Source organism: Stigmatopora nigra, chromosome 3 (assembly GCF_051989575.1).
Source record: "Stigmatopora nigra isolate UIUO_SnigA chromosome 3, RoL_Snig_1.1, whole genome shotgun sequence".
Classification (NCBI taxonomy): Eukaryota; Metazoa; Chordata; class Actinopteri; order Syngnathiformes; family Syngnathidae; genus Stigmatopora; species Stigmatopora nigra.
The window spans coordinates 8,797,661-8,809,962 of record NC_135510.1 but is presented as its reverse complement, the minus strand read 5'-3'; the positions used below and the strand labels follow the sequence as shown (position 1 = coordinate 8,809,962).

The 12,302-nt window shown below is 40.5% G+C and overlaps 3 protein-coding genes across 5 annotated transcripts; all 3 read left to right on the top strand.

Annotated features, from left to right (window-relative positions):
* Positions 1 to 212: 212 nt before the first annotated feature.
* kars1 (lysyl-tRNA synthetase 1) lies at positions 213 to 5,541 on the top strand. Of its 2 annotated transcripts, XM_077713911.1 has the most exons (15): positions 250 to 332; positions 1,256 to 1,421; positions 1,814 to 1,958; positions 2,036 to 2,201; positions 2,275 to 2,368; positions 2,473 to 2,659; positions 2,766 to 2,891; positions 3,015 to 3,134; positions 3,244 to 3,406; positions 3,477 to 3,650; positions 3,731 to 3,816; positions 3,898 to 3,983; positions 4,053 to 4,179; positions 4,586 to 4,729; positions 5,024 to 5,541. In XM_077713911.1, exons 2-15 carry the CDS (start codon positions 1,282 to 1,284, stop codon positions 5,096 to 5,098), a joined length of 1,833 nt encoding a protein of 610 aa, XP_077570037.1. In that variant the 5' UTR covers positions 250 to 332; positions 1,256 to 1,281; the 3' UTR covers positions 5,099 to 5,541. The 2 variants fall into 2 exon arrangements, with proteins under 2 accessions (XP_077570038.1, XP_077570037.1); XM_077713912.1 differs by lacking the exon at positions 1,256 to 1,421 and having other exon boundaries at positions 213 to 332.
* Positions 5,542 to 5,912: 371 nt separating this feature from the next.
* Positions 5,913 to 8,604, top strand: gcshb (glycine cleavage system protein H (aminomethyl carrier), b). Its single transcript, XM_077713415.1, has 5 exons — positions 5,913 to 6,119; positions 7,207 to 7,286; positions 7,885 to 7,948; positions 8,034 to 8,165; positions 8,232 to 8,604. The coding sequence occupies exons 1-5, from the start codon at positions 5,972 to 5,974 to the stop codon at positions 8,327 to 8,329; spliced, it is 522 nt and encodes a 173-aa protein (XP_077569541.1). The 5' UTR covers positions 5,913 to 5,971; the 3' UTR covers positions 8,330 to 8,604.
* Positions 8,605 to 9,455: 851 nt separating this feature from the next.
* Positions 9,456 to 11,875, top strand: rpl13 (ribosomal protein L13). 2 transcript variants are annotated; one of them, XM_077713886.1, is made up of 6 exons: positions 9,456 to 9,565; positions 9,992 to 10,109; positions 10,475 to 10,616; positions 10,811 to 10,984; positions 11,513 to 11,569; positions 11,670 to 11,875. In XM_077713886.1, exons 2-6 carry the CDS (start codon positions 10,006 to 10,008, stop codon positions 11,826 to 11,828), a joined length of 636 nt encoding a protein of 211 aa, XP_077570012.1. In that variant the 5' UTR covers positions 9,456 to 9,565; positions 9,992 to 10,005; the 3' UTR covers positions 11,829 to 11,875. The 2 variants fall into 2 exon arrangements, with proteins under 2 accessions (XP_077570012.1, XP_077570013.1); XM_077713887.1 differs by having other exon boundaries at positions 9,558 to 9,684.
* The last annotated feature ends 427 nt before the right edge of the window (positions 11,876 to 12,302 follow it).

The following is a 12,302-nucleotide window of genomic DNA, read 5'->3' as shown; positions in this document are numbered from 1 at the left end:
GATTTAGTACCATTTGAAGACAGCCTAGTTGGGGATCATTTATAATTGACATTGTTGGAAGTTTATGTACACATGAACTAAATATACATGATCAGAGCGACTACAGTATTACTAAGTTACCTAGTTACATAGTTAACGTTAATATTTTTGCATGCTTTTGTGATTCCCAAAATTCATCTTTTAAAGGGATAATTCCAATAGTCATTGGACGCACCACGAGATGAGTCTACTATTGACTTTCTTTTATGCGCATGCGCATACTCTTCTGAACGCGGCGACAAGACTAGCATGGCTGATGTAACAGCGATGGACGGCGATAAACTCAGTAAAAAGTGAGTTTTATATGATTCCTATTACCTTTAAGCATTATTTACAACCGGTGTCTGGTTATTAGTATTTAATTTTGGGGGCATTAATTGAAAACATAATGGTGGAGTCAAACGAAACATTCTGCATGGAATGGCATGCTTCCTAGCCTACATTTGACAGGGTTCCGTGTTCAAAGTGTGAATAGGAGATGTAGTTTTTTAAATTTGGAAGCTCCTACTGTCATGGTGTGAAGCAAAGACGACTAAAACTACAAAATCCATAATGCGCTGAAGGAAAGGTCGTCCACACGCCGACAGGGTAAATATGGAACCTGCTTTTCTTCAAAGATTGAAACCTTTGATTATGATCGTACTTCACACTGAACGATTATCATATCTTTTTATAATACATATATAGTATATACACAGTCGTTATAGTGTTCTTATACTAAAGTCATTTCTGACCTTTTCATATGTTAGCCAACATCAGGGACGAGTTAGCGATTTGAAAAAAAATAGAATGGGATTATTTTGGTGTGTGTTTTGTAGTCTTTGAAGATTTATGGTGTGCCTCTCTTATCTACATTGGTTCCTCTTTGATGACTTGGCTCATTGTTTTTTTTTTTGTTTCCAGAAATATTAACGAGGAATCGTTATCATAAAATGATATCATTTCATATTTCCCTAGGACTGTAAATATTTTATTGTGTTTCTTTGAACTGTTCGTGTATCCTCCATCAATGGCAGGCGGCGAGTTAATAAAAAATACCGTATTTTGAAATCGAAACTACTTGGAACAATTCAGTTAAATAAGTTACTCATTCATGTACCCCCACTATAGAGAGCCGGAATATGACTATTTTGAGATTGCCTGGTCCAGATGGCGTAAAACGGACAGGTCTCACTCTGCTTGCTGTTTCTTTATATACACATATCTCTTTTCCCAGATTACTCTTCTGACTGGCGGCTCAGCATGCTGGGCCTGGTCAGGGTGGCCAGGCATCAGCTGTGCCAAGCCTTTGAGGTTAGGGGACGGTGGGTTAAACATGGGCTCCCATGCACGGCCACGGTGCCACTCCAAATTTACGGCAATCGTCTGAAAGGTGGCAAAAGGTTGGTGGCTGTTTTTTTCACTAGCAAGAAAAAAAAACAACCAACCTTTAGTCACCAATACTTTCCTGTAAGCCCTAAATATGAGTTCATTTTAATTGTTCGGATCGGCCAATTTAAATAAATAAATAAATGAGTTCATTTTAATTGTTCGGATCGGCCAATTTAAATAAATAAATAAATGAGTTCATTTTAATTGTTCGGATCGGCCAATTTAAATAAATAAATAAATTACATTTAAAGACACTCCCGAATATTTTCTGCGGATTATGAAAGGTGGGTGGAGCAAAAATGAAGAAGGCTTTGTTTATGGTGAACGAACAATTTAAATAAACTTGTTTGCCTGGGCTAGTTTCCCTCTTCTAACCAATGATAGCGCTTGTATGTCATATCAGTGAGCTGAAGAGGAGACTAAAAGCGGAAAAGAAGGCTGTGGAGAAAGAAGCCAAGGTCAAAGAACAGCTTCAACAAACCAAGGAATCAAAAAACTGCGTGGAATCGGACGTCGCGGCTTTGGACGAGGAGACGCTCGACCCGAATGTGAGTATTCAACTCAAAACCTCAACTTTGGCCAACCTACATTGAATTCTAAAGCCATTGTTGGGTTTTGAACGCAGCAATACTACAAGATTCGCACCCAGGCCATTCAGGAGCTCAAGGGCACCGCTGAAGACCCGTACCCACATAAATTCCACGTTGACTTATCGCTTACTGAGTTTATTGAGAAGTACAGTCATCTAGAACCGGGGGACCAGCTCTCAGATGTTGTTCTCAATGTGTCAGGTATTGTAATACTTTGACTCTTCAGAAATGATTGCATGAAGGTGTGTAATTATGATATTTTTGTGATTGACAGGTCGGATTCATGCCAAGAGGGAATCTGGTGCCAAGCTGCTTTTTTATGACATGCGAGGCGAAGGCAACAAATTGCAAGTTATGGCAAACTCGAGGTAATGCAAAACATTGCAGGTATCATTCATGTTATCAGATATGGAAATAATTAACAGTTTAATCAAATTCTATTGATCGAAAACTAAGATGCTTTCAAATGCAGGAACTACAAGTCTGAGGAAGACTTTGTGGTCATCAACAACAAGCTCAGACGAGGTGACATCATCGGGGTTCGTGGTATCCCCGGAAAGACTAAAAAGGGGGAACTTTCCATCATCCCCATCGAGATGACTCTGCTTTCACCCTGTCTCCACATGCTGCCACATCTCCACTTTGGGCTCAAAGATAAGGTGAAAAAGGGACTCTTTTAAATCATCAGTGAACCAACGTTCCCACTTTGTTTTGGGAATATGGGCTCAACCCATTGTGACTGCAAAAACCCTGTTTGACCCAAAGGAAACCAGATTCCGTCAACGCTACTTGGACCTCATCCTAAATGACTATGTGAGGCAGAAGTTCATCACGCGAGCCAAAATCATCTCATACTTGCGCAGCTTCTTGGACCAACTTGGATTTTTAGAGGTAAGATAGTTGCACGGTCTTCACAATCCCCAGAATTTATAAACTCGCCCTCAATCGATCCCACAAACAATTGATTGGTGCGCCCGAAGTCAAATTGCATCTCAGATAATGTTTTGTCTTAAGATCGAGACCCCAATGATGAACATCATTCCTGGTGGAGCCGTGGCCCGTCCATTTGTGACTCATCACAACGAGCTGGACATGAACCTGTACATGAGGATTGCTCCTGAGCTCTATCACAAGGTAATTCATGTAATTCAGGGATCACAATTAGAACCTCAGTAACGGAATAAGTCATCATGTTGGAACCTCATTCTTAATTATCCATCGATGATAACATATCGATCCGAAGATGCTTGTCGTCGGTGGGATCGATCGCGTGTATGAAGTCGGCCGCCAGTTCAGGAACGAAGGAATCGATCTCACGCACAATCCGGAGTTCACCACTTGCGAGTTCTACATGGCGTATGCCGACTACCATGACCTGATGGAGATAACAGAAAAACTTCTGTCAGGTAAGTGGAGAACAAAATGCTTGCAATGAATGATTACACATTTGAAAAAAATGATGTGTTTTCTATTCAGGGATGGTGAAGCACATCACTGGAGGGTACAAGGTGGCTTACCACCCTGAGGGTCCAGAAGGACAAGCCTACGAGATTGACTTCACTCCTCCATTCAGGAGAGTGAGCATGACACATGACCTCGAGAAGATGATGGGAGTCAAATTTCCTCCCACTGACAGTTACGACAGTAATGGTGAGGTTAAGACAAGCGTATGACCACACGTACATTCAAGTAGTGGTGTCCTTATGCTGTCTTTTCCATTTGCTCCTTAGAGACGCGTAAATTTTTTGACGAGCTGTGCGCCCAGAAGGGAGTTGAATGTCCTCCCCCGAGAACCACTGCCCGCCTTCTGGACAAGGTGCTTTATATTTCTCCCTTTTTTACAAAAAAAAAAGATTTTTAGCTTTAGGGAATATATTTGATCCACATTGTTCCTCAGCTCGTGGGAGATTTCCTGGAAGTCACCTGCATCAACCCCACATTCATCTGCGATCATCCTCAAATCATGAGTCCCTTAGCAAAATGGTAAAGGAAAATTTCAAACATGTCTGCAATTCAAATTCTCCATTCCTATTAACCTTTTTTTTTTTATAGGCATCGCTCAGAAAAGGGCCTCACGGAGCGCTTTGAGCTCTTTGTGATGAAGAAAGAAATCTGCAATGCATACACGGAGTTGAATGATCCCATTCGACAAAGGGAACTTTTCGAACAGCAAGCTAAGGTGTGTAATAAAGTTTCCACTCTGAGACTTTAAGAAAGAAACATTCTAGTATAACACAGGCGCTTAAATTGATCATCTTCGAATCAGTTGTAGAAGTGACCCTAAACCAAATTCACGAATTGTGAAAACAATGCTTCCCCTTAGACAGTTTTTATTCCGGGAAATGCTCTTAAATCTGAGGGCCATGGCTCATATTAGGCCTAGATAACAGTATTTTGCGGGACACCTACTTCAAGCAATCTGATACCTCCAGGTGCGCTATCAAGAACAAAAAAATATTTTTCTGCCCTTGTTTGTGTCTGTAGTTTGTCTTGGACTGTTCACTCTTTATGAAAGAAAACAGATACCAGTCATATTTTGGCAAAAATTGTTAAAATAAAGAGTGCAAATTTTTAAAATGTTTCAGGCCAAGGCCGAGGGTGACGACGAGGCCATGTTCATCGACGAGACCTTCTGCACTGCTCTGGAATACGGGCTCCCGCCAACAGCCGGGTGGGGAATGGGCATCGATCGCCTCACCATGTTTCTCACCGACTCCAATAACATCAAGGTAACATCTCTTACAATGGATGGAATTGACTCATGAAGATATTCCCCTTTTTTATAGCCTCTTTCAAGACACTCAGAAACACTTTTCAAAGAAACAAAAGCACAGATTACCAATTCATACAAAGTATCAGGAAATAATAACACAAAACGGAAGAGGATCAATGTCCATATGATCAGTTAAAATTCTCAATTAAGAAAAGTTTAGAGAGGGAAGTCTCTACCCCCTACAAATTAGTCTTGAGGAGCAATTTTTGGTGAATATTCCCTCACAGTTTTTGCATGGTCTTTCTTTCAGGAGGTGTTGCTCTTTCCAGCCATGAAGCCTGACGACAACAAAACAAACGTTCCTCCAGAGGGCACCTCAGTGTAACAAACTGACCTCTGAGTATTTGACGGTTTTGTTTTTAATAGTATCAAAGTGCTTACTCAATTATTGATGTGAAGCTGAAAGTTCAATCAATGTTTCATTTTGATATTTTCTACACATTATGTGAGCTGGTTCTTGTTTGTCAACAAGTACACAGTCGCCCATTCAGGATCATCCATCTGCTTGCTGATCATTCAAGATCACCCATTTGCTGATCATGTTAACACATTTTGCCATATTTCTTCAGGATTCTATATAGATGACAATTGTTTGTTTTCATTTAGTCTCATTTTTTGAGATGATAAACATCAAGATCGTCTGCAAAAACAGGTTTGCTCACACAATGCAGCCGGCACTTTTTTTTCCCTTTGCCGCTTGTTTCTCTCTTCAAAAATTCCCAAAATCAGTCCTCCATTACATCTGAATAAAGTGCGTATGAGTCTCTACTTTGTCTCCTAGTTTTGTTTTGAAATACATTTCCTATTTAATTGCTTTTTCTCCTTCCACTTATTACAGCCAGTCCACAGTATCCATGTCCAATTCATTTTCATAATTCCCATTTCAACATTTATTCATATAAAGTACCCAAAATTGGATAGATGTCATTCAATTTTTTTTCCATAGTTAAGAGACTCCAGATAAAACCACTTTATTTTTAGTATGTTCTTAAAAATGTATTAGTTGTTGATGATGATATAGTAGTAATGACATTCAAATCTCAAACACGCATCATAGTGAAGGCTGCAATCTACCCCTTGTCCGCTAGGTTTCAGCAAATAGGAGGTCCGTTCACTCCCACTTCAATGATGCGCGCTCCCGAAGTCAAGTGCATGAGCACGGCGGCTCCCACGCGTTCACTTTACTAACGGAGTGAAGATGGCGATGAGAGCAGCGCTGCGGTGCATCTCCGCAAACTTTCCCTCGGGACTTGCCCAGTTCTCCCCCGCGGCGGCTCTCCCGGCGGCGGCGACACGGCTTCGATGGGCGGCCAGGACATTGAGCACCAGCACCGTTCACTGCGAAGGTAAATCACATCATTTTGACTAGCAAATTACAAACTAAAGTCAGCGTCATGTATCACTCTGGCCATAAAAAGTTTTATTTTAATTAAAAACTCGTGGTGAAGATTAGCATCAACATTTTAGCTGCTTCCTACACACAAATACACGAGTTTTTCTTCATGACTTCATGAAATGGAGGTTTCTGCCACAATTCATGGTATGTTGTCAGAATCACGTATTCAAAAAATATAAATTTTGTATTTTTTTTAAAGCATTTGAATCCAGGCCTTGTCAGTTGAGGAGAGCATCCCTGACTGTGCTCTCCCAGCCATGTAGGAAACATGTTACAATCTGGTTCCAGCCTGTATTTGTCTGCATTGTGAAGTGGTGCCAACACTGGAGGGTAGAACCATTTGCACTCTTTTAATTCATAGTAGAAATGTTCAACCAGTGCAACTGTGAATACAGATTTTCTACATCTTAGTAAAGTTCCATGGCATTTATACTTGACCTAAGCATTTCTGTTGTTAACCCAATATCATTAGGACTGAAGATGATCATATTTAAATGGAGCCAGGTACAGTGCAGTCATACCTGTCAACCCATATTTTATACGTTCTTTGATCATTTAAAATGGTGTTGTTTAACCATTTTTGTACGGGATTGTTTTTGCATGTCTTTTTTTAAACCGATCTTGTTTAACCCATTTTCCAGATAGTCTTAGTTGCCTGTAGCAGACGAAAACGTCATGATCGACTGCTAATATTGTCATGCTTTATGCATGATATGCGCACACGCTTTCCCCTTTCACACATCCGCCTTCTCACTATATAGATATGGCGCGTCAGCAAGCAATGTACCCAGACAATCAAGATGTCAGCGTCATACTGCGATCGATACAGGGTGCCATAGCTTATTCCAACTGACTGTGCGAAAGATGGACTACACCTGAAATTGGTTGCCCATCAGTCATAGGGCAATAATCTTTTACGCAACTGCTACTTAAATACGTGAATCAGCAAGACACAAAGAATAGAAGCTATTATAACAGCCCTCTGAAGCATATCATTAACTTATTAATTGTCCTGTTTATCTTTGTTCTCGCTGCAGCTTTAAAGTTCACAGATAAGCACGAGTGGGTGCAAGTACAAGGCAACATTGGCACTGTTGGTATCAGTAAATACGCTCAGGTAAGTCTTTGTCTTTTGTCTAATCATTGGTTTATGGAGCGTTATGACACGTTTGATCTGTCGGCCTTAATTTAGCTCCATGAAATTTTTAAAGCGAGAAGCTGAACTTAACATATTTTTAAGGTCACTGCATACAAGGTCATGAAAGCAAACTTGCGATCACATAACTACAGTTCCTATGGTTAATTGAATGTATTCATTTTAAACCACATGTTAGCAACTTTGTGTCATATTTTGTCAAATGACAAACATGTTTGGATCACAGTACGGGCTCTTTTGGATTTCTTTAGAAAGGAAATGTGACATAGCAGTGAAACATTGTTACATACAAAGCAGCGCCTTGTTTGGTATAAATAAACACAATCACACTAACAATATAGTCTAATAATTGTTTTTCCCCTGAGAATGTAGAGTGTCAGTATATGACAAAAAAATAAAATTTACAGAATAAGAATCTATATGAAAGCACGATTCCAATGATATTTAGATCATTCATGTAGTTTAAGTTGTTTAAAGTTTGGGAAAGGAGAGCTAGTTTTGGTCAAAAAGTATAAAGGCCTTTTTTACTTGATTGATATATTGATCTTACCTTTTTTAGGAAGCTTTAGGCGATGTGGTGTACTGCGGACTTCCCGAAGTCGGACAAAGCCTTGAACAAATGGGTATGCCTTACCCACGTATTATACATAGCTCTAAAAACGGGCCTTAAGGTCAAGCGGTCGCCTTGACTTCCTGTTATCTTTGCAGAGGAGTTTGGCGCCTTGGAAAGCGTGAAAGCCGCCAGTGAGCTTTACTCGCCTCTAACAGGTGAAGTGAAGGAAATCAATACTGAGCTGGCAGACAATCCCGGACTGGTGAATAAAGCTTGTTATACAGACGGTGAGAATTTTGCCACGGTAAAAAAAAAGCGTATCAGGCTCGCAGACTCATCCACTCCCTTTTCAGGTTGGCTCATCAAGATGACTATTGATAGGCCAGAAGAATTGGAAGGCCTCATGGATCAAGCTGCATATGACCATTTTCTCAAATCAATGGAATCATAAAGAATCAATTTCTTTGTGCTATTTTGTACCTCAGTAACAACTCGCAACACCCCTCATTCTCTGTGCTATTTATTTTCACTCTGAAACAGTGCCATAAGATTTATCTAGTCATGTCAAAATCTGTTGTTTGGACGGTATAGATTTGGTGAGTAGTAAAAATTTCATAAGGGCTCTTGGGAATGCTGGGTCTTTTTTTGAAATGTGCACAAATGAGATGGAAGAATTGGACAGTGATTGTCGGTGCTGTCCACTTATTGAAATAAAACTTTGTTGGAAAAAAATGTTTTCTAGTCAATTTGATTTGAACTACTGTTAAACTGGTTTAACAGCAAAGATGACCAAGGTGCATTGTGACCCTGGTGCCTCTTGTTGCTTATTAAGTCCATGCACCTTGACCCTTTGCCTCCCGTTACAGATAGGAGGATAGTGAAGAGGCCATGCGATAAATGATTAATTAGTCAGTGGTTTTGCTGTTGAATGAATAATACGGCAACCAGTAGCGTCGGCACCCTTTGGTGTCCATTTGGAAGAAGCTGAATATTATCAGAATGTTCCAATGTGTGGTGGCTTTAGGACTGCATTTTCCCATTTTAAGGCAAGGGACTTTTAGCTCATGTCTCTATATGAAAGGAACACAAACTTCCATGCGTGATCTAGTACAGGACCTGTGGCCCCCTTGCCTGCTGCTGCTAAAGTGTGATAATCCTCCTTTATTCTCTGCATTGTTGGGTGGACTCAATAATAGAGGTCAGTCTGCATATTTCATCAAGACCATTTGTGGGGAAGTCGACATCTAGTGGCCAAATTGAGAACGCTCAGCCATTTATGTTTAAAGTTTTAAATAAAACAATCGATCAAAAGAAGACTTAATTCCGGTACACCATAGAACACGAAATAAAATGAGAAATATAAAAGAACAAACAAATGAGTATAACAAAGGGTTACTTTCCAATCACCCTTTGGATACATTTATTACGACATTACGCTTTTCCAGCGACTAACCATTAAAAAAATGTAATGCAGTGAAGTGCTACCATTTCCAAACATTAATTTTCTCTACGACAAACTATTACACAAGACGGCATTTGTACACGTGTCTTCCACTCAACTGTACTATCTTGGCGGCGCATACACTCTTTGTCACTTTGCTGCATGGTGAGTGGCTGGTTGCTTAATATCCCACAATCCACCGTAATTCTACTTCCTTTTCCCGTTCTGCCATTTTCCCCCTCGTAGGTATGAAAAATACCCTTTATGTATTCCACTATCATCTTATTTAATCCTTTATTAATACAGGACGTTTTTGGGTTCAAATAGTTTTATATTTTAGATTAAAAATCCACCTTTCCATTTAGGTGAAAATTGACAAATATTTTCTTGCTGCTCTCTGTTAAAGCGTCTGTTTTCGCAAAGATGTCCGCTAGTAGTAGCGTGTCGGTCGCTGCTAGCGTAGCTTAAATGCAAAAGATTGCTTTTTAAAGTGAACGGATATGGGAAATGTCAAAACACTGTAAAATCCAAGTTCATACGAGCACCACGCGAAGTAGTTAACAAAACTGCCCCGTTAGCATGTCGAACTTTCTGTCATAGCTCGGTTACGATGCCTGGTATACAAGACCAGCATGGAAGTTAAACATGCCCGTGATTCGCTCTGTGTTTCAGGGAAGTAGGCAACCATGGCGCCCAGCCGAAATGGAATGATCTTGAACCCACATTTCCACAAAGACTGGCAGAAAAGAGTCCGCACTTGGTTCAACCAGCCAGCAAGGAAACTCCGGAGGTGAGTTGCAGATAACGACAAAGCAAAACTATCCATGTTGTAAAAAGCTTTGTGCAATGTGATAAGACTTGATTTAGTATTAATACAATAACGGTTACTGAAAGGATTGTTTAACTTATATACTGCTCATGACAGGAATAGCAGGCGTTGACTGATCATGTTTCGGTGCCATTGACGGCGCTGGACGTCCAATCCAATTTGCTTGATCCCAGTCAATATGAATTAGTTAGGAAGTGGCAGCCATTAGATGTCAGGGGTGAAAATTACCCAAACCTGCTTAATAATAGCCTTCTGGGATATGTGAATTAATTTGGGAAATGTTATATGGTTTATTAAAAGTTTGACCATGAGGCTTCGTTCACCAGGCGCAAGGCTCGTCAGGCCAAAGCACGCCGCATCGCTCCCCGTCCCGCCGCCGGGCCTTTCAGGCCGCAGGTCAGGTGTCCCACCTTCAGATACCACACCAAAGTTCGTGCCGGACGCGGTTTCTCCCTGGAGGAACTCAAGGTACCTCATTTGTTATAGCTTGTTTTCTTGAACAGTCTTGCTTTCAATGTGCACGCCTCTGTATTTACTTGATGAACAGATTAAAACCTTTTTTTCCTGATAACTGTTACTAAATCAAGACTACTCCTTTAGCCCCAGATGAAATGAAGAGCAGCCACCCGACCGATTTTTTTTTTGTTGCATGTGCTTCGTAGGCTGTCGGCATCCACAAAAAGATAGCCCCCACCATCGGAATCGCTGTAGATCATCGCCGTCGTAACAGATCAACAGAGTCTCTTCAGGCCAATGTGCAGCGCCTCAAGGAGTACCGCTCCAAGCTCATCCTCTTCCCCAGAAAGCCTGGTGTTCCTAAGAAGGGAGACGGCACTGTAAGTATTTTTTTTCCCTCCCCAGGTAATATTTTGATATTTCCTCGTCACTGAGTTCGAAGCGATGGCGGACGGGGGTGCCAAATTGAAGCGTAGTCAAGTGTCTTGATATATTCGAGAACAAATATCCTTTCACGAGGATGGGATGGGCGTGGCTGTGAGTGAAGCAGGACACGCCAGGCAGGAGAGAGAAGCGTGGTTGCATCTCAGCCGAAATAACCCCATGTTTAAATTGATTTCTTCATATCGGCCCTTTGGATTGGGTAAAAAGGCCAATGTCGAAAAATGGGGGAAACAATTCTATCTTCAAATATTGTAATAAAAAAATATTAAGAAAACCTAAGGATAAATGGAGTAAAAAATCCTTGATTTCTAAAATTTAAACTGAATAATGTGATTTAAATATGAACTAATTAGTCAGTTAATCACAAATATTTGGTCAGTGTGAATACATTTGCTCTGAAATATGTTTTGGGCATAATACAAACAATGGTGTGTTATCAAGTAGTGACCCTCTTGTCTCTTCAGGCAGAGGAAGTGAAGATGGCCACTCAGCTTAAGGGACCAGTGTTGCCCATCAAACAGGTACGTACCTTTTGAAAATATCTGATTGCTATATCTGTTTCCATGCATTGTTAAGCATTGAGTTTTATCATTAATGCCTGTATCTTTGTTTTTTCCGCAGCTAATCAAGAAGGAGAAGGCCAGGGTTATTACTGAAGACGAGAAGAACTTCAAGGCTTTCGCCAGCCTGCGCATGGCTCGCGCTCACGCTCGCCTCTTCGGCATCCGAGCCAAGAGAGCTAAAGAGGCAGCTGAGCAGGACATAGAAAAGAAAAAGTAAATGTTCAACTTGGGAACTTTGCAAAATAAAGTGTTCGAAAAGATGAACCTAGACTCCTGTGATTGAAGTTTTTCCTTTAGTCAGATGGAGTTTTTTAACAACCACCTCATTCAAAGCAGGCAACTCTTCAATTTTGCTAACATATTATTTTTACTTATGAAGGGTGAATGACCTAATCCGATGCTTGTTGTACCACCAAGGGGCGGCATGTCGCAAATTGACAGTATGATTCTGCCTTGAGAATTTTTTTCTTCACTGTACAGTGATCACTTTTGAGGTAAAAGGCAACAACGTTTATCGAGTAGACACCTTTTATTCATTTTTTTTGTAAATAATCAGTGCAAAACCCAGAAGGTATCAGTTAATGTTTAAAGTATAAATTGATAACCACCACAGCTACTAAGTTCGGCTGTTTTAAGTGTTAATTCATTGGCGATGAATCTGCAATCCCTCCCATTTAAAATGGATTGGATG